The sequence below is a fragment of the Xenopus tropicalis genome, chromosome 5 (genome assembly GCF_000004195.4).
Source record: "Xenopus tropicalis strain Nigerian chromosome 5, UCB_Xtro_10.0, whole genome shotgun sequence".
Lineage (NCBI taxonomy): Eukaryota > Metazoa > Chordata > Amphibia > Anura > Pipidae > Xenopus > Xenopus tropicalis.
In genome coordinates, this window is record NC_030681.2 from 133,392,586 (window position 1) to 133,419,256 (window position 26,671).

General features: G+C 41.9%; 1 protein-coding gene across 1 annotated transcript in view; it reads right to left on the reverse strand.

The window, feature by feature from the left end:
• The window catches only part of hs6st1 (heparan sulfate 6-O-sulfotransferase 1), a 62,585-nt gene extending 36,186 nt beyond the window's left edge, over positions 1-26,399 (reverse strand). The window contains 1 exon segment of the mRNA NM_001017317.1: positions 25,670-26,399. Coding sequence (NP_001017317.1) covers positions 25,670-26,160 — 491 coding nt within the window. The 5' untranslated portion in view covers positions 26,161-26,399.
• Positions 26,400-26,671: the final 272 nt, after the last annotated feature.

The window sequence follows — 26,671 nt, forward strand, 5'->3', positions numbered from 1 at the left end:
AAGTACTTTGTCACTGCCACTTAAAATATAGAAGTTAAAGGCAGAGAAGCACAGGCTTGGCCCACATAAACTACCCCACCTAATCCTTGTCATAAGTGTCACTGTACAATATAGAAATCCCCAGTTTTCCTTACTTACTAGTTACTAACCGAATACCGGTCTCTCTTACAAGCATGCTTACATTATTACTGCATATTCGCTAGTCCTGCTTCATATTTAGTAGAAAACAGCACTAAAAGTAAAAACAAATGGCATCATGTCTTGCAAGCTGCCAATCATCTGACTGAGCCCCCATCTATGACATCATAAGTGCCCTCCTATGAGCTCATCTCCTGTTATCCTTCTTTCTACCAGACACCTGCTCAATTCCCCTTGGGGGAAGCTACGTCTGTTAGTGTCATATAATTGCCTCCATTTCCTTGAGCTGGGGAATTTTCCTGCTAATGGCAGACAACCTATTACCTGAATCCATCAGTCACATATATACAGTACTTTGTACCAGCCATGATAAACAAGGTATTCAACTCCAGACTTTGCACCGTATTTACAGCTGCTTGCATTTATGTCACACCTGTATCTAGCTTCGCTACCACAATAGCCTGTGCTTGCACCAGTTCTTATACATGCAGAATCTTGCACTGCAATCTATTTCTAATGATAATCCAGCTGATGGACCGTCCTGGGACCTTGTCAATTATCACACACACAATAACTATATAAATCAATTTTTTAAGGGCAAGTTCAAATTTCTATGAACTTATAAGGTTAAAGATGATTATCCTTCCTATTTGTCTGATGTCAAGGTCACTGACCCCAGCTTTATTAATAGTCATTTTTCTTTGTATGAGTTATATTTCTATTCAGGCCACCTACTGTGCATCTGCCACTATGACTTCCGAACTACCACCTGCTTGTTAGAGTGATTAAAGGAGACATATTGCAAAACATAACAAAGAATGTGCCTGTGCATTATGCTGCTCTAAATATACAAGTTATGTTTTGGGTTGATTTATTGAAAATCCTTCTAGTTCCAGCACTTCCTTTTCCCTCTTTTCCCAGGCTGCGCAAGGGGACCGGATGCACTCGGCACACTGCAGTGTAGGGTAGGAACTAGTGATGAGCGAATCTGTTCCGTTTCGCTTCGCTGAAAAATTCGCGAATCTTTGAAAAGATCCGTCGCGCGGCTCTTGTTTCGTCGCCCGCGGCTATTCTTTTTTGACGCCGGCGACAATTTTTGGACGTGCGGCGAATTTTTCGGCGGCGAAATTTTTCATCCGTTTCGCGAAACAATCCGCCAATGGCGAAACGCGGAAATTCGCCGCGAATCCATGCCTGGCGAAACTTTTCGCCCATCACTTGTAGGAACCAATCAGCAGTTAGGTGGACCTGACAGGGAACTGAAGTCTGTCTGCTTGTGTAACTGCAAGCTTGTGATTGGCTATCCCCTCCTACTGTGCTTATGGTAGGGACCATTAAAGGTTTATGGGGAGCTCCGATAAAGGGGCCATTTCTAGATCATGATAATTTTTAGCCCAGAGTGAAACCAGCACCATATATTATTCATTATTGCCAGTATTCTATTAAAATATATATTTAATAGCGATTATTAAATTTTATGAGACAATTTACAGTAAACTTTGGTACAACTGGTACTACTGATGTCACAATGAGACAGTAATCAACATCTGTGGAGATTTCTGGTTGTGCCTCCATTCTGCCCAGAGCATGCACCTACTCAGCCCTTGGCAAGGTAGAAATTCAGGTGACTCCATATAATACAGTAGGACTGACAGATCTGTCGCTGTACTGTAACCAATGGACACTTCAAGGAAAGTGAGACACCTTGAAGATGTGACATCCTGAAACCAGTTATCCAGAAAGCTCTGAAATATGGCATCTCCATTTCTCAAAGAGACCTGCTGTTTTGTTACTAGTAGGCAAAAATACCCATAGCCACAAAACCTTAGGTCCCAAGCATTCTGGATAACAGATCCCATCCCTGTATAATGAACAATTCCTATAAAAGTGACTGAATGCTAAGAGCCAAGATAAGAGAACAAACAGCTGATGGAAGGGCGCGCATGGAAGCAATAATGACTTGCCCGGCAGCTGTTCAAACCTTTGTTGTACAAAATGCTCTCAAAATATGGAATTGAGCAGAAGAATAAATAGAAAAAAGTAAGTAAAACACAAACGCATTCAGCTATCCAACTGGAATGGGTTTCCCTATAACAGAAAGTTATGGCTGTAATACTGGCCTCATGTCTGTCAGTGCTTCAGCAGGACTGCAACATCTGGACAGAAAGACAAAGCAGGGGTAAGAAGAATTAACCTTATATTTGCCAAGTGGGAGCTGCCATGTTGTTGTAGCAAAGGCACAATGCTACTACTTTGACAGTTTAAGTATCAGAGGAGCTTTTAGATTTTTTTTTTAAAAGGGAAAATAAACAGCAGAAAGATTTCCCTTGAACACAGAATCTGCTTTTCCCGTTACAGCAATGCTCAAAACATGATCAAGCAGAACAACATCTGGAGACATGATGGATGAACCCTTATAAGATGTTACAGGTGCAGCCCCATCCCTGGAAAAGTGGGGCACAGGCAATTCTATTCAACAGTTTATACATGCAGGGTCCGGGGCCCCTGCATTCCCCACACAAGTGTGGGAGCCCTTCTTTTAGTTAAATGCCATTTATCCTCAGATGCCTTGGCCAACTGGCAGAAAAGGGTTAAACAAAGTACACAACCCTCGAGCAAAGGTAGCTTGCCAACTGCTAAGTGGATAGACAAATGGAAGTGCCCATTAAACGCCGACTTACGGAATTACGAAAGACGTGTGCGCCCAGAGAGCAGAATAAATTGCATTAGCAAGATTTTTCCACCCACTTCCTACCGTAATGTATTCAAGTTCCACATATCAATAATCCTTAGCCAGGAAGGAGAGAGAAAAATCAAGGTTTTCATCATATAATTATAAGTTATTTATGACACCAGACCGATTTTCCACAGCCACGGATTAATATAAGAGGTGCTATGGTTTCATTTTCCGCCTCTCCCTGTCTAATGGAAATAATGGGAACTGCATTATAATTTTTCTCTTTCCAGAGAAGAGGCAGACAGTTTCAGCTTTGCTTAGGCTGCCATTGTTTTCAGGTTGCTCATAATATTAATTATCATCCTTTATTTATACACAGCAGTCTTCCTGATTCTTCATCTTAAAGTGGCCTTACACGGGCCAATAAAAGCTGCAAACAGATCACACCCTCATATGGGCCTACCTGACCAATATTTGGCCAAACATCACCCAGATACTGATTGGGCAGTTTTAAAAATCCTGTTGGGGCAAGGATTGCATTAAGTTGATGACGTGTTCCTCACCCCAATGGGATTTTTAAACCTACCACTGACATCTAGACTATTTTCAGCAGATCTTTTACCTATTCTGATTGAGTCCAGAGTCCCAAGACCTGAAAGATAAAGCAGCTATTACTGATCTCTGGCTTCTATGGCAGTTTAATGGTTAAACGATGGGTCATGAAATGTCTTTTTGTTTCTGCCTTCCATCTGCAACCACATTCCAGTGTGCCCATACCAGGTCTTGTCCCATGGGCCACAAAGCTACATCCTTGGCTGGTACCTAGTAACTTCATTATCACGCTACAGGGGAGTAGATCATGACAGCAAGGAATAAAACAACGGAAAATAAACGTTCACTTTTTTCCCCAATATATATTCATGTTAGACATAAACAACTCATATGATTTCTTTCCATTTGAAGATCTGCAGGAAAACATATGGTAATGCCAACTTTAAATGATAGATATGATCTATATTTCCTGGCGAGCCTCAATTCCCAATCAGGAATCATCTGTTGCTCACATGAAAAAGCACAGATTGCTGACAATCACCATATGCATTCGCATTCCTTCCACACCTGCTGGAAAGCCCAGCATAAATGCCTTTTACTAACTCAACACATCAGATGCTCCATATCTAAGAATTAGTGAATGGAAACTTTCATCCGTACGTAAACGGATCAAGTAACAGAATTTCTATTTATCTACAGAGCCCAGGGTGAGCATGTTGCCTCCACACTCTCCACTCCAGAGAATAATTGGGTTATGGGTTCACACCCTGGGTGGAACCTTTGAAGTCTGATTTCATTTCGCGGACTCCTCCGTGTGTCCTTGAGCAAGGCATGTTATCTACCTGTGCCTTGGGCAAGAAACCTAAGAATGGACATGTGTGTGGATATTTTTCACTTTATTTTTTTCCCCACTTTTTTTTTTAATTTTTCATTCATACAATGTTGTACAACAGAAGTGTGAAGTTGGAAATATTCGTATATAGAACTTTCAGGCAAGGGCCCTTTCTGCTTCCATTTTTTTTTAATGGCTGTGTAATTTTTGTACCTTCTCCAACAGTTTAGAACTGAAGACATTTCACATATGCAGTGTTTCTTAGGGACATGCTGGGAGTTCTAATTCCACATAAGCCAGAACACCAGTTGGAATATGGACACCCTAAAGTAAGCAGTATGGATAGTGTGTTAAGCTCTACCTAAAAAAAGGCCTGTACAGGTGGTGGACCTCAATATGTTAGGGTTAGTGATGCAATGCCTATACCTGGTCTAAAACATGAAATCCCTACATCTGTGAGGAAAGGAGACAATATCCAGGTTAAGACAGATACACATGGGCCAATCTGTCCACAGGCCAAACAGATAGAGACTGGGTGATGGGTTTTATCTGGGATCGCCAACCAGTGGCTCGGGGCAACATGTTGCTCACCAACCCCTTGGATGTTGCTCTCAGTGCCCCCAAACCAGGTAGTTATTTTTGAATTCCTGACTTGGGGGCAAGTTTTGACTGAATAAAAACAAGATTTACTACCAAATAAAGGCCCCTGTAAGCTGATAGTGTGCACAGAGGCCCCTAATAGCCAATCTTAGCCCTTATTTGGCACCTTCATGAACTTTTATGGTGCTTGTGTTGCTCTCCAAGTCTTTTTACATTTGACTGTAGTAAGAAAGGTTGGGGACCCCTGGGTTACATGAAGTATGGATGCCTTTCTATCGTTTCTAAAAGCACATAAATAAAGTAACAACATGAAAAGAAGAGCTGCTATTGGCTGGGACTGATTGGCCACCATGCACACAGATTATTATACGAAACATCTGTGTGTGTGTATGGCCACCTTTACAGCTAAGAACACAGCTCAGTATTGTCTGTGGCATCGGTTCATATAATATGGTGGCGCCGCTGCTATTAGATAGGAACGAAGGAGGGAAATGGTGTTCCGGTTCCACTTAACATGCAAAATCTGCTTCAAAATGTCCATCGTTCATGCTGACAATCCCTCTCCGTGCGTTGGCATATTGCTATTCCCACGTGGCATCTGATTTATAACAGACTGCGCCATCATAACCCCACTGACAGCTGCATCAATTTGTTACCAAGGTGTCAAACCAAAAACATTTTCCATACACTCAGTAACAGCTGGGACAACGGATTCCATTGGTCCCACATTGCTAACTGGCCTCATTAGGAGAAGCAGCTTCTGGGGGTCAGAAAACTGTGCCCATACAGTTGTTATGGAGCGGTCTGTGAAATTCACACGTCTGGAACCCTGTTTCAGGCATGGTGTATACATGCAAAAAAACCCAATGTAGTCTGCAACTTCCATCTAAATCAGTGGTTCTCACCCTTCCTAATGCCGCGACCCTTTAATACAGTTTCTCATGTTGTGGTGACCCCCAACCATAAAATTATTCCTAAGACCATCGGAAATATGTGTTTTCTGATGGTCTTATGCGACCCCTGTGAAAGGGTTGTTCGACCCCCAAAGGGGTCCCGACCCACAGGTTGAGAAGCGCTGATCTAAATGATCATTAAGGGCTGTGGCAGAAGGGGAGATTAGTCACCCGCGACAAATCTCCCCGATATAACATCCCACTGGCGAGAATGGAAATCGCCAGTGGGATGGCATATGTGGCGCCGCCAATTGTCGCGGGCAACTAATCTCCCCGTGTGCCACAGCCCTTAGCCAATATTTAAAAGTCAATAGCAGGATCCTCTTCTTTGTGCTTCTAAAGACTCCCTTGTAATATCCAGGAAGTTATTACAAAACACCCTGATATCCTATATCAACCAGTGGCTCGTGAGCGACATGTTGCTCCCCAACCCCTTGAATGGTTCTCCCAGTGGCCTCAAAGCAGCTGCTTATTTTTGAATATCTGGTAATTTGTAGATTGTAAGCTCTTTTGGGCAGGGCTCTCTTCACCTCTTGTATCGGTTATTGATTGATTTATATGTTACTCTGTATGTCCAATGTATGTAACCCACTTATTGTACAGCGCTGCGGAATATGTTGGCGCTTTGTAAATAAATGTTCATTATAATAATAATATAATGCCAAACAGAGCCTCCTGTAGGCTGCCAGTCCACATAGGGGCTATTAAGTAGCCAATTATAGCTTATTGCTACTCCTAGAAACCGTTTTGCTTGTGTTGCTCCCCAACACTTTTTCCATTTAAATGTTGCTCACGGGTATAAAAGGTTTGGGATCCCTGTCCTATAGGTTAATCTGCTTTAAACCCGACTACAAACTCCCGAGAGGAACATTATATAAAGAACATTTTCTGGGTGATACCAATATCAAAGTAGATCAACCAGATTTTGATTTGCTAATCATCTTGTTGGGGCCCATACACTAAACAACAGGCAGCTAATTTGAAAGAATATGACCAATGCAGGGTCTCTATTGGCCCGCTTTAATTCTCTTAACTAAATTATACCGTAATGTTTTACTCCCTTGCTTGGACAGAACTTATAGGCTTGATCCACTAGTCTATCAAAGTACCTGAAAGGATTACCAAAGCGAAAGCAACATGGCTTCCAGGCACACAACTTATTTACAGCCCATAATTAAAAGTGACTGAAATACACAAGGTCATTGTGCCAAAATGCTTGGGGCAATTAGGAACGAGATATTTCTTTGTCAGTGCATAGTAGTATAGAGCCCCTGGAAGAGCACTGCATTTCAATCCCTCATCTCTAACACTCACCTTAGACATGCATTCCTTCCCAGGGTCAGTGTTACAGCAATAAGATTAGTCAGCAGCTAAATGCCAGCTGATACGTTTCAAACAAATGGACAGCTTCAGGCCTTAAAGGAGTTGTTCACCTTTAAAATAACTTAGTATGTTGTAGAGAGTGGGATTCTGAGCCAATTTGCAATTGTTCTTTATTTTTTATTTATATATTTTTGAATAATTTAGCTTTTTATTTAGCAACTCTCCAGCTTGGAATTTTAGAGGCTACATGGTTGCTATGATCCAAATTACCCTAGCAACCAGGCAGTGGTTTGAATGAAAAACTGGAATATCAATAGGACATGACCTGAAAAAGAAAGATAAGTAATAAAAAAAAGTAACAATAACAATTAGACTGTAGCCACAAAGAGTAATAGCTTTTTTGGCTGTCGGGTCAGTGATCCCCATTTGAAAGCTGGAAAGAGGCAAATAACATAATAATAATAATAATAATAATAATAATGATGATGATGATGACCAACTAAAAAGCTGCTAAGAAGTGGCAATTCTATAACATTCTAAAGGTGCCCATACACTATAAGATCTGCTCGCTTGGCAATGTCGCCAAGCGAGCGGATCTTTACCCGATATCCCCAGCTACGGGTGGGCGAGTAGCGAGTTGCTTTAAAAAAAAAATAATCCGATCGTTTGGCCCGATTACATTTGCGGCCATGGGCAGTCGGTTCGGGGACCGCATCCCCGATCCGACTGGATTTTCTAACCTGGCCGATCGATATCTGGCCAATTTCAGGCCAGATATCGGTCGGCCAGGCCGCTGGTTTCTGCCCATACACGGCCCGATTGGCTGCCGAATCGGTCCAAGGGACAGATATCGGCAGCTTCTATCAGCCCGTGTATGGGGGGGCCTTAAAGGAACAGTAACACCAAAAAATGAAAGAGCTTTAAAGTAATAAAAATATAATGTACTGTTGCCCTGCACTGGTAAAACCGGTGTGTTTGCTACAGTAACACTACTATAATTTATATAATAAGCTACTGTGTAGCCCCGGGGGCAGCCATTCAAGCTGGAAAAAAGGAGAAAAGGCACAGGTTACATAGCAGATAACAGATAAGTTCTGTGGAATACAATAGTGTTTTATCTGTTATCTGCTATGTGCCTGTGCCTTTTCTCCTTTGAATGGCTGCCCCCATGGCTACATAGCAGCTTATTTATATAAATTATTGTAGACTTTCTGAAGTAAACACACAACTTTTACCAGTGCAGGGCAGCAGCACATTATATTTTAGTTACTTTTATACACTTTCATTTTTTGGTGTTACTGTTCCTTTAAGAGTTAACTTAAAGGTGAACCAGCAGGCCCCAGGCTAGGGTGGCCACCTCAGCCCTTTCAAACACACCTCACCCCATTTGGACACAAATTGAATCTCCAACCTGCAAAGTTCATTAGCACTTAATTCCAAAGCCTACTGCACTCTTCAGTGATTTCTAAGCAACAAAGCAGCATATGCAATTAATTAAAAGTTGCTAATTAGCTTTAGCCATTTAAGTGGGTGAGAGGGCCACCCTAGTCTAAGTAATTCCTGATCATCACAGATAAGTGTCAATCAAATAAGACCTGCATGTGGTTACTGCTTAGAAACCCAAAATGGCGCATAGGGGCTATTACATGGCTGCTTTGGGACCGTTTCTGTTAATAAGACTGGTAACTCAGACACACAGCCAGTAACACAGGGAGGCCCGTGGCCAATCGCAACATGACAGGCAATGCAGTTCCTTCATCCTCTTCAAAGCTGAATAAATGAAAAGATCTAAAAGAACTGCTATATGGCAGCTGTAGTCAGAACTCTATGAACAAGCCATTTCATGTCTATAAAGAGGGAGCATCAATACATTTCTCAGGTTCTTTGATATGAGGGTGGGAAAAAAAAAACAGAAATATGTTTTTTCCCCAATAGAGACTTCACATGGGAATTAGCAACAAGAGCCGTGATTCAAAACGATCCAACTCTCCATATCTCATCCTTGAATTATCATTGACCTAGTCACCTCCATTACTAAAGAGCTCAGTGATTCCTCATTATGCCCCACATCAATACTCAATATTCAGAGAGCTTTTCTTTCCATTTAAGAACCCCAGCTGAAAGTGTGCCTCGTACAAAGAGCATCTCTATCAATTATTCATGCCTACACAACTGCCTGCACACAGCGCCAGGAACGGACACTTGTTAGGGACTGCACTTTGGGAGCTTAGAGATGGCTCCTTATTCTCCTCCTGCTTGAAAAGTTGTGCTGGTTAAGGGTGGCCATACACCTTACAATTATAATCATTCCCACCCTCCACTGACATTCAGGGCTGAGTAATGAGATATGGAGGTAGAAACAATAGGGATTCCACCTCTACCAGACAATTCAGCTCTAAACACAAATTTTTCTTGGGCGCCTTCAATGGTGCCCAATCAAAATCTTTTGTCGCGCTTGCCCATTGTGATTACCGATATCTAAAACATTTGCGATATTGATCGCCTTGTCAATCAGTCATACATTCACCAAATATCGTACAAATCCTTGTCTCATATTAATATTGGTACGTGTACGGGCAGCTTAAACTGCTCATTTACCAACATATTTGCTCTGTTTATACAATGAAAAATGGCAATAGCTTGTGGGGGTCTATATCCAACATGGCACTAGTGCTGCAGGTTTCTAAATACATGCAGATACCATGATATACTAGTGAGGGTAACAAAGTACACCCCCCTACCTACCTTATTCGTTAATTCCTTGTTCACATGGAACTTCATTCAGTAGTTATTGATTATGAAAACAAATATTTGGCAGTACACACAGTATTGTGTATAAGGGTATATTTGCATGGAAGTTTTTGTTCATTAAAACAAGCAAAGATGTGGTTCATGCAGGGTGAAAGGGCAGTGCACGAGGGTAGAACAATAAAAATCCCATTATAAGTGAAAAGAGTGTTTCCCCGGGGGAACTGGAACAAACTGTGCAGAGCTGAGACTTTGCACTTTGATATATAGGTTATTGTTTCTGGGACTAGTCAACCCTGAGGTGTGTGTGGATAGATCCATGGAAAGCGCAGTGACGTACATAGTACTAAACCAACTTGTAGCCAAACGGTAGACGGTATCACACATGAAATATGCGTTTGGTGCACAAAGATACAATCATACATCTAAAATTCAAAAAAATTTAACCATACTAAAAGAAGAGGTTCCTCAATAGCTCATGGTTTCTGAGATGCTCCATCTAATGCGTTTTACATCCCTGGATGCTTCATCAGGAGAAAGAGGGGCTCAGGGACCAGGTAGCACTGAGGGTAAGCTCCTTGCACATGGGTTCCAAGTTCAGTTCCAGGGCACTATGTGCTGCAAGGCTGAAGTATAATGTTGCATAGTTCAAGCTGGCGCAACAGTTATCTTGCAAGTCCAACTCTGCTTAAGGCCTTTCCTGCCCACAACACCATTGTTCCAAAGTCCTCCAGCATTCCTTAAAGGTCACGCGCCATCTCTCACTTACATACGCTCACTTGCCCTGCTCCGCCCCCACTGCCTATGTCAGCAATGGGGGGGGGGTCCAGTGTGGGCTTATAAGTGAGGATGGCATGTAGGGTTGGCAGAGGGCAGGGTAGGGACAATTGTTAACTCACACATTATTACCACAGTAGTACCGACCAATCTGCAGCAATTATTCGCTATACTACAAAAAAATAAAATAAAATATATTAGAGACTAAACAAAAAAGGACCCCACTGTGTACCACTCAGGTTTTGCCTTAAATATCCACTAGCCCCCTAATACAAAGTGAGATTTTATAAAGCATTTCTGACCTGAGATCCTCTGGTCATGCCACCCATCTACCAAAACTCCATCTAGTACAGCAACGCTTCATTTGGGCAAAGCCATCTGATGTAGAATTATTGCTTTATATTTAATTTAACTTTAGAAGTGTGAGAGTTAATATAAATAGTGAATAATATATAGGTATATATCTCACAGAATGTGCAGAGAAAATGTGGAGAACAAATAGGCGCTGTGTTCACCAAGGCTGGAAAACCCTGTGCCATGATGTGCCATGACCTTAGTAAAATGGTAGGGTCTGTGAATAAGGACTAGCTTTTTATTTTGTTTTCCATCTGCAGGTAGAACAATAAAAGGTAAAAATGTGATTGGTTGTTTAAGGCAACACATACAGTACAATAGCATGTGCTATACATACACTGCCTTTCCTGTTGATAACAGTTATATTGTGGTGCGTCAGCAGCTTCTCCCAGCAGGATGAGAGGGAGACGCACGTTTCCTTTCCATCCCTCACTTCCCTTGGCCAGGAGATCTAATTTGCTATGACAGGATATAGGAGAAAGTAATAAGGCCTTGTTAAATTGCTTTCCCTGCTGAGAAACCACACGCACACTTTCACATATCCTAGCCGCTATCAAGATATGGAAAACTGTTTGTACAAAACATTCACAGAGGAACCATAAAGCAGTTCTGGTGAAGCAAATGCAGCTTTTGGTTTCTCTTTAGCTACACGGGTGCCATTTTGAAAATCAGAAATACGTCGGTGGGATTCATTTAAGAACAACGTCGGACACGGCTTGGCATGGGACAGGTTTATTTTATACTTCAGACTGTTTCATGAGGAAAATAGGTAGACTGCTTCCTGGGTAATAAAAACATAGATCGATGACTGCTACCTTAAAATGTTTTCTTAATCATTTGCAGACTTGTTAGTGGACATATTCAGTTCTTTCAAATCTTAAAATGGCTCATCCTTAATAAAATAATTTCTAAAATAAAATATAGTTTATGCACGTTAAGGCTGCCAAGTTCCTCCACTCTGGCACCACCTAGATGTATTCAACTGCCTACGTGACAACTGCATCCCTAATATATATTTCTTATAATATTTTTCGAGTGAAGAACTTGCTAAACACTAGCTTAAAGCATCTGAGCCGCCATCAAAAAGAAACTGTGTGGGGTTACTGGCCACCACAGAACTGCATGGGCCAAACCCTTTGCTCAGCATTCCAACTGTGTGGTCATATCTGGGAGAGATATCTGACCTGAGCAGCCTTTGGGATCTTTTAATTATATCAAGGAACTGGTCCAGCCAACATTAATCATTTAGAGCAGTATAAGCTGTATCCTTACCTTTATTAGTCTTCCTTCACAAACTTATAACCAGAACCAGACAGAACTCCCAGAATCCCACCACTCAGACTTCCATTGCAAATGGGATTGTTTGAAAACTGCTGTTTGACAGCATCTAAAGCAGGGGTCCACAACCTTCTTTTTACTTGTGAGCCACTATGAAATGACCCCTAGGGGTCTCAAATAAGAGCTGTAACTGGCTATTTGGTAGCCCCTATGGATTGGCAGCCTGCACGAGGCCCTTTTTAGTAAACCTTGTTTTTATGCAACCAAAACTTGCCTCCAAGCCAGGAATTGAAAAATAAGCACCTGCTTTAAGGCCACTGGGAGCAACATCCAAGGAGTGGTCAACGATATGTTGTTCAGGAGCCATTGTTTTGGGATCACTGATCTAAAGCAACATATATATGGGTGAAAAGGAATTTTTCACCAACGCTGTACCCTCCACAGTTTGGGAACTGCTGATCTAAAGAAATTAAGATTGGCTGTCCATGAAAAAAATGCTCTCTGGATGACAAAGCCCCTGAAAATACATTATATTGCCAGACAAGAAGACTTTCTAGGCTTTATTTTCAGGCCCTGTGCTCCAGCTTTACTTAGAATGTGCTCAAAGATTGTCTGTTTGCTTCTACTCATAAAGTCCATGCAGGGGAGACCCACAAAGATAAGGTGAATGGGCTGATTAGATTCCTGCAGTCAGACTGGAGAGAATTGTAAGGTTTTCCCACAAAAGTAAAGAATGCATCCTGTTTGTTATCAGCTGGTACAAAAAGGAGACAAAAATACATGTGTGCACTGAAGGCCTTTGCCCTTAGTTTAGCATAAGATTGGGAATGCCATAATAAAGCTCTGCTTGCACAGACTGATTGGATATCTCAAGCAAACTCTGCTCTGTGAAAGGAAATACTGTGTTTTTTGGCTCATTATATATTTTATATCTTTAGGTGGCTTTGGCTATCAGTCTCTCTTTTACTTTTTATATACCCTTGCTTTATCAGTCAGCACAGAATCAAAGGAAAGGACAACTGGATTTGTTGGCACCAGCTATTTCAGGATAGAGATATTTTATATTTTATATAGAAGATATATGGCAACTGGCACTCACGTTTACATAGGGTAAAGTATGCCTGGGTGCAGTGTCAAAAAAGTGTACACATGCAAACATATGAGCCGCACTCACAGGACTTAGTGTAAAGCAAAAAAGAAAATTTATTGAAGCATAGAGCCAACGTTTCGGCTGCTTCCACAGCCTTTATCAATATATATATATATATATATAAGTCCCTTTACTGGCTGGCCCATGCATCAGAGAGGAAATGTGATAAAGTTTGCCCTCATACTGTAACAAGTTTAGTCTTGTTGGGTTAATAAAGTCATAGGTTGTTTGGCTCCAAGGGGTAAGAATTTGGCAAGAAGGTATTTTTACATTTAAAAAAAAAAAAAAAAGGCTCCATGCAAAGTAAAATGTATTTGCGTTAAACATAAAAAATACACATATGCACACACACACACACAGTAGGTCAGCGCCAAGCCAGAGCACAGATAGGTAATCGGCAGCTCTTGGAAATCTTTTGAACTGCATTTCCCGGCATTCCTTTGAAAGCAAAACCCCACTAAGCAGTATAATGAAGTTCCAGGTATTAAGTCTTACACAAACAGATATTGTCATTCCATACAAGGTTGTTGAGCAGAAGACTGGCCCATATGATGAATGATCTGCTCTCCAAATTTTCCTATTTGCAGCCTTCAAGTTAACGTTTGAAAGGTGATTTATCAACATTAGATCTCTTCCACGATGTAAGTTTTTTTGTGCTAAAACTCCCAAAATTCAAAGTATGGTTCAAAAACTTGATGTCAGATATTTATTAAGTACAAAAAACCCAAAAACTGGAATGTAAAACTTCATCTAAAATCTTGCGAATTTATGTATGGGAATTGTCATAGGCAGAGTCAAGTTATATTTTTTATTCAAGCTTTTGAAGTTGCTTTTGAGTTTGCAAATTCAAGGTATTCAAGTATTTTTATTTGAGCGAATTATTGAATTTTTAGTAGACTTAAGGTATGGAGATCCAAATTACGGAAAGATCCCTTATCCAGAATAGCCTTGGTCCCAAGCATTCTGGATAATGGGTCCTCTACCTGTACACAATATGTGTAAGTGTAGGGCACTTTTAGGGCTTCTCCATTGGGAGAGTATGTATCAGGTCAAAGCAGCATCACCAACATGGAGGCAAGAAATGTGTGAAGTGTGTCCGGGCTGGCAATTCGTGGCTTTCTGGTGACCTATTCTGCGCAAGCAAATGCGACAAAACCCGTTCTGAAGTCCTATTTCTGCTTCTGTGGTTCTGGGAATTAAATCTGAATGGTTTGCAGTGCCAACGCTTTCCCCTGTAGGATTAGTCTTGCGTTACGGTAATCACAGGGCCCAATGTTCTCAATCCATTGCATGGGAAATGAATAAGGCTGTTTACCTCATGACATGTTGGGGCCTGTAGATTAAATTCCCCTTAAGGAAGGTGAATTGTAACGCAGAGGGAGTTGAAATCTTAGCAGCTCGTACTGAGCCGTCCCTGCGGACCGGGAACCATCTGGTAACGACTCCGATAAAGCAGTTTCCATGGCACACAGACGCAGGATGCCCCTTAACAAGATGATCTTAATTGATGTTTCTCTGCACAGCTGGTAAGGCTACATCTGCCCAAACCCGAGAGTGCGGAGGGAAAGGAGAGAAGAAAGAAAATATCCTGCAGTAGATAGAATTAGCTGCCTAGCTGGTTATCTGTCACAAATTCAACCCCCGCTTGGCACCAGACAATTGGAGGGCTGCAGACTCCTCCTGGAAGCGCTAAATAAAAGAAAATCCCCTGCTGCTTGGTTATACAACATGGCAGAAACAGATGAAGCGGCCGGCCCAATCTGGTGATGTCACTGCCCTGACTATGTGGGAAATTCAATTATAAGTCAAGGTAATTAGGCAAGAGCATCTGTAGAGTCCTGCTGTTCCCACCATAAGCCATACTGTTGCAATCCACATTCCGCACACCCCTTTGTCCGTTCTGCCATTATATTCCGTCTGGAGATCAGGCAGGTAGCAAGATTTGTTTTCTATCAAATGTGACAAGTGATATACAAGTTTTAACACATTGCAAGCGGAGGGGTTAAACAGGCACTCGCAGGGGCTAAAATATTCTCTGTATCAGGTATGAACTGCTGGGAAACTGTCGGAAGGAAGCCAGCCAACTCACCCTGTTTGTTGTGCCACACTCCACAGTGGCCAGTATTTCACACTCTGGGCAATTTCCCTTAGCACATATAGTATTACTCCCTCCAACCTTGTAGGCAATAATATATGGTGGTGTTTTACTCTGTGCCAAAAATTTATATTATTATTAAAAAAAAAAAGTCAACTTTATTGGAGCTCCCTATAGATCCTCCCTGGACCCGGTTTCAAATGATGGGTGGCCTGGTCCTTAAGGGCCCTGCCAGAAGCACAGTAGGAGGGATAGCCAATCACAGACCTGCAGTCACACAAGCAAAGACAGGCTTAAGTTTCCTATCAGGTCAGGCTAGTTTCGTATCCTACAGAGTGCCACCGGCCCCTCTGCACAGCCTGGGAAAGGAGGCAACAGAAAGTAGAACAGATGGGGTTTTTGCCGAAATAGTTAAATAAATCAACCCAAAACACTACTTTTCTCAGCAGGTTCCTTCTATATTTAGAGGAGTATAGAAAGCTTTGAATTACAGGATGGACTTTTCCACAGACTGGATTTTAATACAATAATTCACATTGTTTTTTAATGATTTCCTTTTTCTCTGTAATAATAAAACGGAATCATGCGCTTGATCCAAGCTAAGATATAATTATAAATGATTTTTTAGTAGACAAAGTATGGAGATCCAAAATTACAGAAAGTTCCCTTATCCGGAAACCCCAGGTCCGGAGCATTTTGGATTACAGGTCCCATACCTGTATAATGCTGCCTATGCACACACTGCGCTACAATCGAGAATTCTGTACCTATCAATAGATATGCATGTTAAAAGGAATTCACGAGAATGGATCTAAAGCAGTAAAGTGTCTTACATCCCCCCCCCCCGCCCCAAACAAACAAGGACGTGGTACAAAATAACAAAAATATTAGTACAAACGTAGATGGGGTTGCACATTTGCATTTACAAACATGTAAACACCAACATTAATTTAAATGGGTGCATTATTCACCACTGAAAAAGCCCTTGAACGTCAGGACAGCAGCAGTTGTTGATGATTTACAGGAGCCAGCCTGAGACCGCGCATGGAACACAGAGTAGCGTTTGTTCTCACCATGATCCGCACTCAGTACCAGTGGTTAGTGGGTACCATATGTGTGTTTGATACATAATTAATGGCCAGTGTTCTAATCTCCAGCCTGTACCAGTGCATACCAAGTGCCCAATGCTGTTCTCTCCCTGGCACCCCCAGCTTCAAGCACAAACTGTTTCCTGTTAGGGACATCTCTCGCTCTGATCTCTAATCATTTGCCAACTAGAGAGAATTATTCTGATACTGATCCCAAGGAAATATTCATTCCCCCCCCTCAAAAAGAATCTAAAAAAAAACTACAACAAACTACAAATATATTTCACATTAGTTTTCTCTAATACCCCATTGAAATGTATAAATAAGAACTTAAATGGTAAATGGATTTAAAAATATACTGCAGACTAAGTCGATCGTCTCGCCATGTCACGCATGAGGCCATCATTTCAATCCCAAACAGAGACAGACAGGACTTCTACCATTGATAAGATGTTTATTGTAGGATGAAGTTTCAGTTGTCCCCATCTCAATATAAAGAGGGAGATTAAGGACAATCTATATATACCCGTGCTCTTTGTGAACATGATACGGGCAGGGGCTTTCCTTTCAAGAATAGCACCAGAAAACAATAGCCTCCCCAACTTCGGAAATCAGATGTCACATTCCACTAATAACTTGTATTTCAACAGGCATGTTACTTTAAAGAGAACACTTGGCAGCTTGTTAATTATTAAGATTCTGGAACACATACACTGTTACAGAGCTTGATTCTGATGAAACTGCAGCATCAAAAAGCAAGAGTTTTTTTGGCTACCGGGGTCAGTGACTCCCCATTTGAGAGCTGGGTAGAGTCAGAAGAAGAAAGCAAATAATTCAAAAACAATAAAAAATAAAGACCATTTGAAACGTTGCCAAGATGAGCCATTCTATATCATACTAGAAGTTTACCTAAAGGGAAACTACTCCTTTAAAAGCCATACACAGGCTGATCCTGTTTGGTATCCATCATTCGGCCTACTAGCCAATAGGAAAGTTAGCATATAAGGGGCCAAATACAGTATAGCTAACAGCCAGAAGTGCAGAGGAGCTTCCTCACCTGTGGATGCACCATGTGCTGGCCAACACATCATCAGCAGATAAAATGTCCAAACCGGTCAGACAGCCAATGAACCGATATTCATGGTAGATTTTGGTTTGGATCATCCAGCCAGTGAACACATATTGAAAATGGTTTGTTTCATACAGTTTTATCAGTACAGCTTGAGTGCAGACTCTGCTGTACAGTCTACGTCCTACAACAGATGTCCATGGTACCCTCAATTTGTTAGCCCTGCACTAATACACCGAAATAGGAAGGAATTGAATTTTCAATCAAACATTTTTTGTCATGTGATGTCACTTGGGCCTCTATTAGAGCCAAAGAATGGAAAGACGGACAGTGTTCTTCTTGGCCACCATCTTGGCCCTGTCTTTTCCAAAGCTGGCCTCTCTCTACATGCTCGGCCTTTTTTCGAAGCACACTGTATTTATTTATGGGGGCAATGGAAGCGCCTTACTACAATGAACATATGCAGTACTGTGGCACCGAGCTCTGCCAACGCTGTACGTCCAGGGAGCGCCATGACATCAATCAGGTCTAAAAGCTCATCCCAGACTGAAGCAGCGACGGCACAGAGAATGGCAGCACACTCGAGTACACTCTGCACAGAACATATTTCCTATGGGGGGGGGGGGTTGTAATTTATACTTGCAAATTTTTTTTTTTAATGGGATTTAACAGTCTCATCATGTTCACTTCCTATTTTCCCAGCGCCTGAGGTAGTGCGCCTTGGCAGTACAGGCAAACTGTTGTAGAAACTGCTGCCAGGAGAGAAAATATTTTAATTTACGAAGGAAATAATAAAATTTTTCAAGTAGATCTATTTTTTAATAAGGGATATAAAAAGTAGAAAAAAGAATCCCTTTCATTGTATGTCCGGTGAGCAAAAATAGAAACTGTATTCTGCAGTCATTAAAGGGCACCTATCACCCTAAATTAACTTCCTCCGCCAGAGGTGCAGGCTAATAACACCCACGCTCCGGTTGGGGGAAACACCGGTGCTAGGAAAGCCATGTTATTTAGCACACATGGGCGCACATTAGCGACACTCCCCTCTTGCTCATTATGTGCATGCATGTGAGGTAGGAGCGGTAGGCTCGTCTACATTACACATATACGCATAATCAACAAGTTGTGGCACTCACTCCTTATTCACATGAAAGTGCCACAAAATCGCTGTGCGCACCAGAAGCTCCTTCCCAGTACGAGCAGCCTAATACTGTAGGGGGCTTTTTTATTCAGAAAAACAAATTGTTTCCCCAAACCAGAATACGCGGGCTCTATTAACTGGCACCTCAGGTGTAGGAAGTAGTATTACAGCGACAGGTGCCCTTTAAAACAGGCAAATGAAACATTATCAGCACTGCTGGGTCTCATATGGAAAAGGTCAGAGCTCTGTTAGACCCAGACTTCAGATTCTAAAGGTGGCCATACACACTAAGATCCCCTCGCTTGACAATCTTCTCACCATATCCCTACCTTCAGGGCCAAAGGATCGAATTAGAACAATGGGTATAGGTCCAGTGGGTTCGGGGACTGAATCAACGAGCCAATGCGGTCCCTGATCCGACTAAATTTTTTAACCTGCCCGATCGATATCTGGCCAATTTCTGGCCAGATGTCGGTCGTGCAGGCCAGTTGTTAGTGCCCCTACACAGGTTGATAAGCTGCTGAATCGGTCTAAGGTTCATATCAGCTGCTAGAATCGGCCCATGTATGGCCACCTTAAAAACAGGGTCAAGGTAAAGCAAGACTGAGGCGTGATCCGCTTGTCTGGGGAGGTCATCAAATGAGCAAATTTTAAACCGATTTGGCCACCAGCATGGCTGGAAAAATTAGGATAATCTGATAGTCTGGTGCTTGATCCATCATCATTTCTAACTGTCCAGATATATAAGTCTGACAGGCCATTAAAGAGGCCCCATACACAGTTCAATAAGCGGCCAAATTGGCCTGCAGAGACCAAGAAGCCACTTTACACAAATACACAGCATTGCACATTTCACATTTTTATTAACACAGTGGGCCAGATCTATCAACCCTTTGAGGTTCAATATTTCTTCAAAGCCCCCCTTTCTTGGCTCATAACAAGGTGACTAATATAAAAACATTTATTTCAGCTATTGTTGCATTAATACATAGGGCAAACAATAAGGGTCAGATTTATCAAAATGAGCAATAAACTCTTAACTTTCACCCACTGATAAATACACTTCTAAAAATCCAATAGGAATGAATAGAAAGTGGATGAATTTTTGAAGTTCTAATCTCTTTTGATAGACCTGCTCCTAAATGTTCATCCCAAATCTTACAACAGCAAACCATTAAATTAGGCTTCGTTGAGTAAGCAGAAGAGCAAAGAGACATTCACCCCAGCTGGTAAAATGGTGAACAAACATTCCAAGAAGTAAGAAAACATTGCAAATGTTGAGACACACAGGGAAGAGGGTTACTGCCCACTGAGGTTTACAATTCATCATGCAAATTTAAGTCAGCAAAGCATGGCATAATCTGTAATGACGTGCCAATTCCCATGAGATGATTTGCTCTACCCACTGCACTCACTGAATCACATGCAATTTGGTGGCACACCTAGATTGCTAAATTGCACTAATGTAGTCAATCAGTCTACTGGGATGGATTCCAGGGTAACAGGGAGGTGAATCCCTTTTGCTCATAATGTAATCCAGTACCCACGAACACATGGAGGAGTATCTAATCTTGCCCATAAGGTAATTATCTACCCTCTAACAGGGGTATGCCAGGTCCTGTTCAAATGCTGCTGTGAATATCAGCCGTACTGCAAGTAGCAAAGCAAACCAAAAAACTGTCTCAAAGCTGCAATACCCTAAAGCTGGCTATACATGGCCAGATTTGGTCAGGCAGCTTGGCTAATCCCCACCATACTGTTTGACCATCTGGGCACATACTGCCTTAACAACAATAATCCTTGATCTGGTCGATTGAGGATTATAAATCCTGAGGGAAAATTTCCACAAACGTTTCCGAACATTCAACCCAAAAAGAACAGTAGAAAAGTGGCCATATGCCTTGCTCTGTATGTGCCCCTTTGGCCAGTGCGCTGCTTGGTTGGCCGTGTGTGACTACTTTAACTAATAATACAGGTATGGGACCCGTAATCCAGAATGCTTGGGAATGGGAGTTTTTCCGGATAAGGGGTCTTTCTATAATTCAGATCTCCTACTTTAAGCCTGCTAAAAAATATATATATATATTTATTTAAACAGAAATGAAACCCAATCGAATTGCTTTGGCCCCAAAATGGATTAATTATATCTTAGTTGGGATCTAGTACAGGTACTGTTTTATTATTACAGAGAAAAGGGAATCATTTAACCATTAAATAAACCCAATAGGGCTGTTCTGCCCCCAATAAGGGGTAATTATATCTTAGTTGGGATCAAGTACAAGGTACTGTTTTATTATTACAGAGCAAAAGGAAACCATTTTTAAAAATGTTAATTATTTGATTAAAATGGAGTCTATGGGAGATAGCCTTTACGGACACGAGGCCAGATACCTGTACTACAAATAACACAACCAACCCCATATCTCTTATAATTCATTCATAGCTCCTCTTGCAGTACACAAAGCTAAGTTGTGCATAAGAAATGAATTGGCAAGAGTGTGAACGTATAACTCTTACTAACCAGTACTTTTATATAATACAGGATGATGAATTTCATTATTTAAGTGTGAACATTCTGCTAATAAATGTATCACACTCCCACCTTCGTTAAAGGGGAATAAATCGCATTAAAGACACTAACAATGCATGGGTGGGGACAGAACTCGCACACACCTAATCTGCTGGGAGATATACGGCATACATACATTCTGCAAACCCAATTACTGCATGCTTGCCTGCCTTGGTTACATATTAATCCAGGGCATAAGCTGCTTCCATGAACCATGGTTTAATAACTGTTAGGGCCAGTTATTAGCTGAAGCATTTGTTTGTTTTAACTTATACGTCCATATTTATGGTTTTCACTCTTTCACCTAACTACATAACAAGCAGGGAAAGTCACCGACTATGTTACATAATAATAATAAATCTGAGTAAATAAAACATGAGCTGGATCTGCTAGTGCACCAGGGTTTGAGAATTAACATATCTACAGTTCCATGGCACTCGCAGCATCCAATCAACAGCTGAAGGGCCAGGGGCCACAGTTTGGACTTCCAGAAAGCAATAGAAAAAAAAAAAAAAAAAAAAAAAAATATATATATATATATATATTAGTTGTAGAGAAGTTTTGTAACTGCCCCTTTATAGAGGGTATAATGGGGAATTCAGAGCAGTTAGAAGCATTCTGAGCTTGGAGGCAGTCTTTCTGCACAAATAATGAATGCAAGCAAATAATGAACACAAGCAAAAAGTACCTTGGTCTTGGAGATCACAAACCAACCTTTATGTTTTACACAATAGACCTATTAAATACATGATAGTATGGGAAGCTTTCGGTTAGCTGGAAATGCATTTATTTCACTAAGCCACACCCAAAATCCATTTTTTTTGCCATCAAGAGAATAGCAGGGGTGGGGGTTATATACATGTGGGTCCAAGAAGGGCGAATTTGTCATGCTCCCTCTCCCAGTGCAAAGAGGCATAAAGTGTTCTGTGCAAGAACTTTCTACTGGTTCTCTGTCTGTATTTGTTATAGAGAGGCCTTGGTATAAAGCATCACCTCGCCTGTGCTAATACTTAATAACCTAACTACAAGGAGACAGTGTCAGTACAAGCCCTTTTTATGGGGCTTAATTATAGCATTTTAGAAAGCCATATAAACCTAAGCTTAAGATCTGTGACGGCAGAGGAAAAAAAAAGGAGAGAGAAATTTTCTCTTTAATATAAACTCTAGAGTGTAAAATCACAGATCTCCCAGCAGACAAAATCTAATTAAATTTACAAGAGCAATTATCAGTTAAAAACTAAGTGGAATTAAGGAAAATAAAAATCCGGCTTTACTATAGATGGGAAATAAGCACACGGAACGTGTACAATACAGACAGCGGGCTCATTTCTCTATAACACATGCCAGCTTGTTTGCCAACAGCAAATCACTTTTTAGCTATAGACATCTTTATTCTGACACAGACGACTACTGAATATAAGTCAGCAGAACAGTAAATCAACAGAAATAAGGGTTTTTCCCCCCACAGAAGTAGAACATTTGGCACAGTTTGAGTTGTGTAATGCTAATTTATTTAGCAGACAGCAGACAGACCCTGTCAGTGTAAACAGGTTATAGCAGTTACAAAGCAAAACAAATGCGTTCGCATTACAAACATGTTGCTTTACCTCCCGCTATGAAAGCGTGACAGCGGCAGACTGCGAACGGATATTTACTTTGTTGGGAGACGAAAACAAAACATTATTTTACAGAAAACTCGATATACCCCGACATCATGAGAATATGAGCAAAATAAAAAAGAAAAATGGGAGACGCTGCAGCAATATAAAACAGAGATTCTAATAAGGAATGTATAGGGAAAGTAGGTAGCATTGTGTAATGTCACTGTTGGACCCTCTCACAGTTCAGGGCAGGTAACTTGCTGTACTACTGTGCTGCACTGAGGCAGGAAAAAAAAAAAAAAAAGCAGGACAGACTCCCAATGCAAAAATATATTTGGGCCCATTAACATTACAAGAAAACTCCTTTGATATTTCTATCTAACAGAGGTTTGGGCCAAAGCACCCCCCAAACCTATGGCGATTCTACAATAACCCGCTTTGCATAGTACTGGTATCATTAAACCACGTTTCTATACATTGGGGCCCTAGATGTTGCTGCATTTCAACTCTCAGCATTCCGTAATTCATCAGAAGTTACTGCATGCTGGGAGTTAAAGTTCAGTATCAACTGGGGACCCCTAGGATAACATACAAGGTAATATAAGGTTGCTTTCCTTCTATAGCACTACCTTGTTGGTTAGAGAAACTCCCACCTGCCTCTGCCTTATTCAGTTGGTAAATCTATAGTGAAACCTGGCATGCTGGGAATTGTAAGCCAGACTGTAGCCAGTCAGACACAATGGCCTTACGCAAAATCTGTCTCCAGCCTGTGGCTACCAGCATCTGTACAGCTATGAGTCCCAGCTGAAGGCTGTCAAGCCGTGGAAGACTGCGTAGCCCTAAAGTAGTGGTTCAACCCCGCATTCTGCTCATTTGTACATAATGGTAGAACAGTGGGTGGCAGTCTGCCCTATATATTATACATATATAACATTTAACATACTGCAGCTATATATTCTAACCTGCCCTAGACTCTCCTTACTCAGGAGTGCTATTTCTCAAGCAGATATCTCATAAAATCTCATATTTATAGTTTCCGTTTTGCACGGCTGGGATCAGCAATACATCGCAGGCAAATTCCGAGGCCAGATTTGCATTGTTCCACATTTACATAAGCAAATTTTTCATTTCTGCTCGCCCGTTCCAGACTACTGGATTTATGCAAGCTTCCAGACAACTGAAGAAGCGACAGTTTCCAGCTGTCAGCGCTGCCTGCTTGTCACACTCTGGTGCCAGACGTGACAAGTTCAGCATAAAGTCAGACAGCAAAGAGGCACAAGGGAAAGGGGTTATTCTTGAGCCTCCTTCATTATCACCATTCATTTCTATAACCGAATCTTACTGTGCAGCAGGACTGTACACAGCGGCTGTGTTTAGTCGTATGTCGAAAGCCAGGCCTGGTAGAATTGACCAAGTAGTGGCCCCTCAGCTGCAACAGAACTACAACCCCCAGCATGCACCAACAGAAGTTATACTTCAGTAACAGCTTAAAGACCATGGACTTGAAAATTCTGATTCGTAGAAACCCCCATTTTACATTTTTCAGGGTACCAGAAAAACAAGGTGTATAAATCTGGGAAAAAGTAAAACTGGGGAAATGTATTACGCATTATATGTTAGTGGAACCACAAAAAACATTATAAAATGAGGGAAAAATTAAAATCACAAGGTGTTAATTTATCTTGCCCTGTTACACCTGCAGACTCCTGTCTGTGGCAGTTGCCACAATCTGCACCCCCTGAAGACCCCCTTTAACAATAAAGGTCAAGTTAACAATAAAGCCTGATTAAAAGACATAGTAAGGTTAGAACAGTTTAGCAGATCCATTCCAGTTACAAAGGATTAGATTACCCATGAATCCTGAACTCAGATTCACTCTTATTTGTATAAGAAAACATTTTTGCCTTATCACTACAAATTCCATCACCCACCCACAAGGGAGGAAAACTGTGCAACCCCCCATGCCGAGCTTGCTCAAATCTCAATAATACTAACACCAGGGATTGGATTAACCAAGTCACTTGTAAACAGTAAAGTCTCCTCGGCTGTGAAAGAGCTAGGGCAAGGGTTATTAAGGCAAAGAAAGGCAATTGCGGATTATATAATAATGATGGCTTTATTGCTAGCCCTACCTGTCCTTCACACACCTAAGAGGGCTACTCAGATTCTACACAACAGAATGCCAATTATCCACATAAAACCACGTCTAAAACAGGTCACTTTTATTCTATAGCCACACTATAGTTGCCTGCATTGGGATACTTGGTTTCCCAATCGGGCAAGCACAAACACAGGGTATGGCTATTGATCATGGATACATCTGTTTAGCTTTAAAATGATACATAGCGCTATGCCACACAGGTATTCAACAAACATGAGTTCAGAACCCTTGCCCTCTACCACTTCAAGCTTGCCCTGAGCACCTGTGCCCCAAGTATAGAGGGGAATAGGGCACAGTCACACCAAGATAACTTTTAAATTCCATTATGAAATTGTTTTCTAAGCAATTATATTCTGATAATAATACCTTCTGCATCCAGCCATGTCTGTTCAAAAGCAATGAGGTTTATTATTGTAAATTATGCACATGGGAAGGCTTGTATACTGTAAGGAATAGCTTCTGACAGACTTTTCCTGTTGCCCTTTAACACCACTGTTAAGAAGAAGTGATGGAAGTGCAAGCAGAGGACATCAGCATTGGTACATGGTACTATGATAACCCACCTTTTGATTTTCATGGAGGTCTCCTTCTTGTCCAGTACCCCTGGCACACAGCTTGTGAGCTCTGTCCAGTCTGCGTGGAGCCCACAGCTCCAACCAGTGGAGAATCTGGAAAACAACCAAGTCTCCTTTCTGTTGGGTCTGTAGCAGGTACACTTCTTCTGGCCAGGTCTACAGTCACAAGGCACCTCCAGCCTGACGTTCTGCACCAAGTGTCTCCCAAAAGTCGTGCCCCCGGTCTTCTGGATGTGCAAAAATACAATGACATCGTCCCCTTTCATATCAAAGGTGAGGGAGCGGTCCAGATCCCTGACTGGGAAGAAGTACTTCTTGACATAGTGTGGGTCAGGGGTGGGGAAGAGGTCTATGTCCTCCTGGTAATACCTGCTAGGGGATCCTAGGTTCATCCCTGGCCCCACATACTGGTACAAGATCAGCATGAAGAACACTGACCCCACCAAGATCAGCAGAAACTTGCTGGTCCTCTCAACCATGGTCCTTCCAACACACTTCATATGTCACCATCTCCCAGGGTTTGCAGGGGAACAGTCCTTGCTTGGCTTGCTGGGAACACCCCAAAAGATGCAGTATCCAAAGGATTCTCCCCCAGACTCGGCCGATCCCCGCTGCACCTCACTGCCAGCTGGTCACAGCCGCTGTAGCGTATATAATGCAGCTGCTACGGGAGTTACCATGTATCCAATAGACAAGAGGGTGTGAGTGGGACAGCGGAAGATGAGACGCTAGAGGGGGGATCAAGCAGGCTTTCTTCTTTATATAAGATCCCCACTTTCGCTCACCGCCCCCCACCCATCCCATGTGGTCTCCTCAGATCTGCGGACTGTATGTGAAGCTCCCGGCTGCCTCCCTGCCTCCTTCCTGTCCATGCACCACCATGATCACAACCCAGCATGCTCCGCGCCCGGCCCCGCCCACTCTCGGCTCACTTACATACGCTCCCTCATTCCTTTATTTTCAGGTTGGAGGAAGCCGCCCGCACAGGAT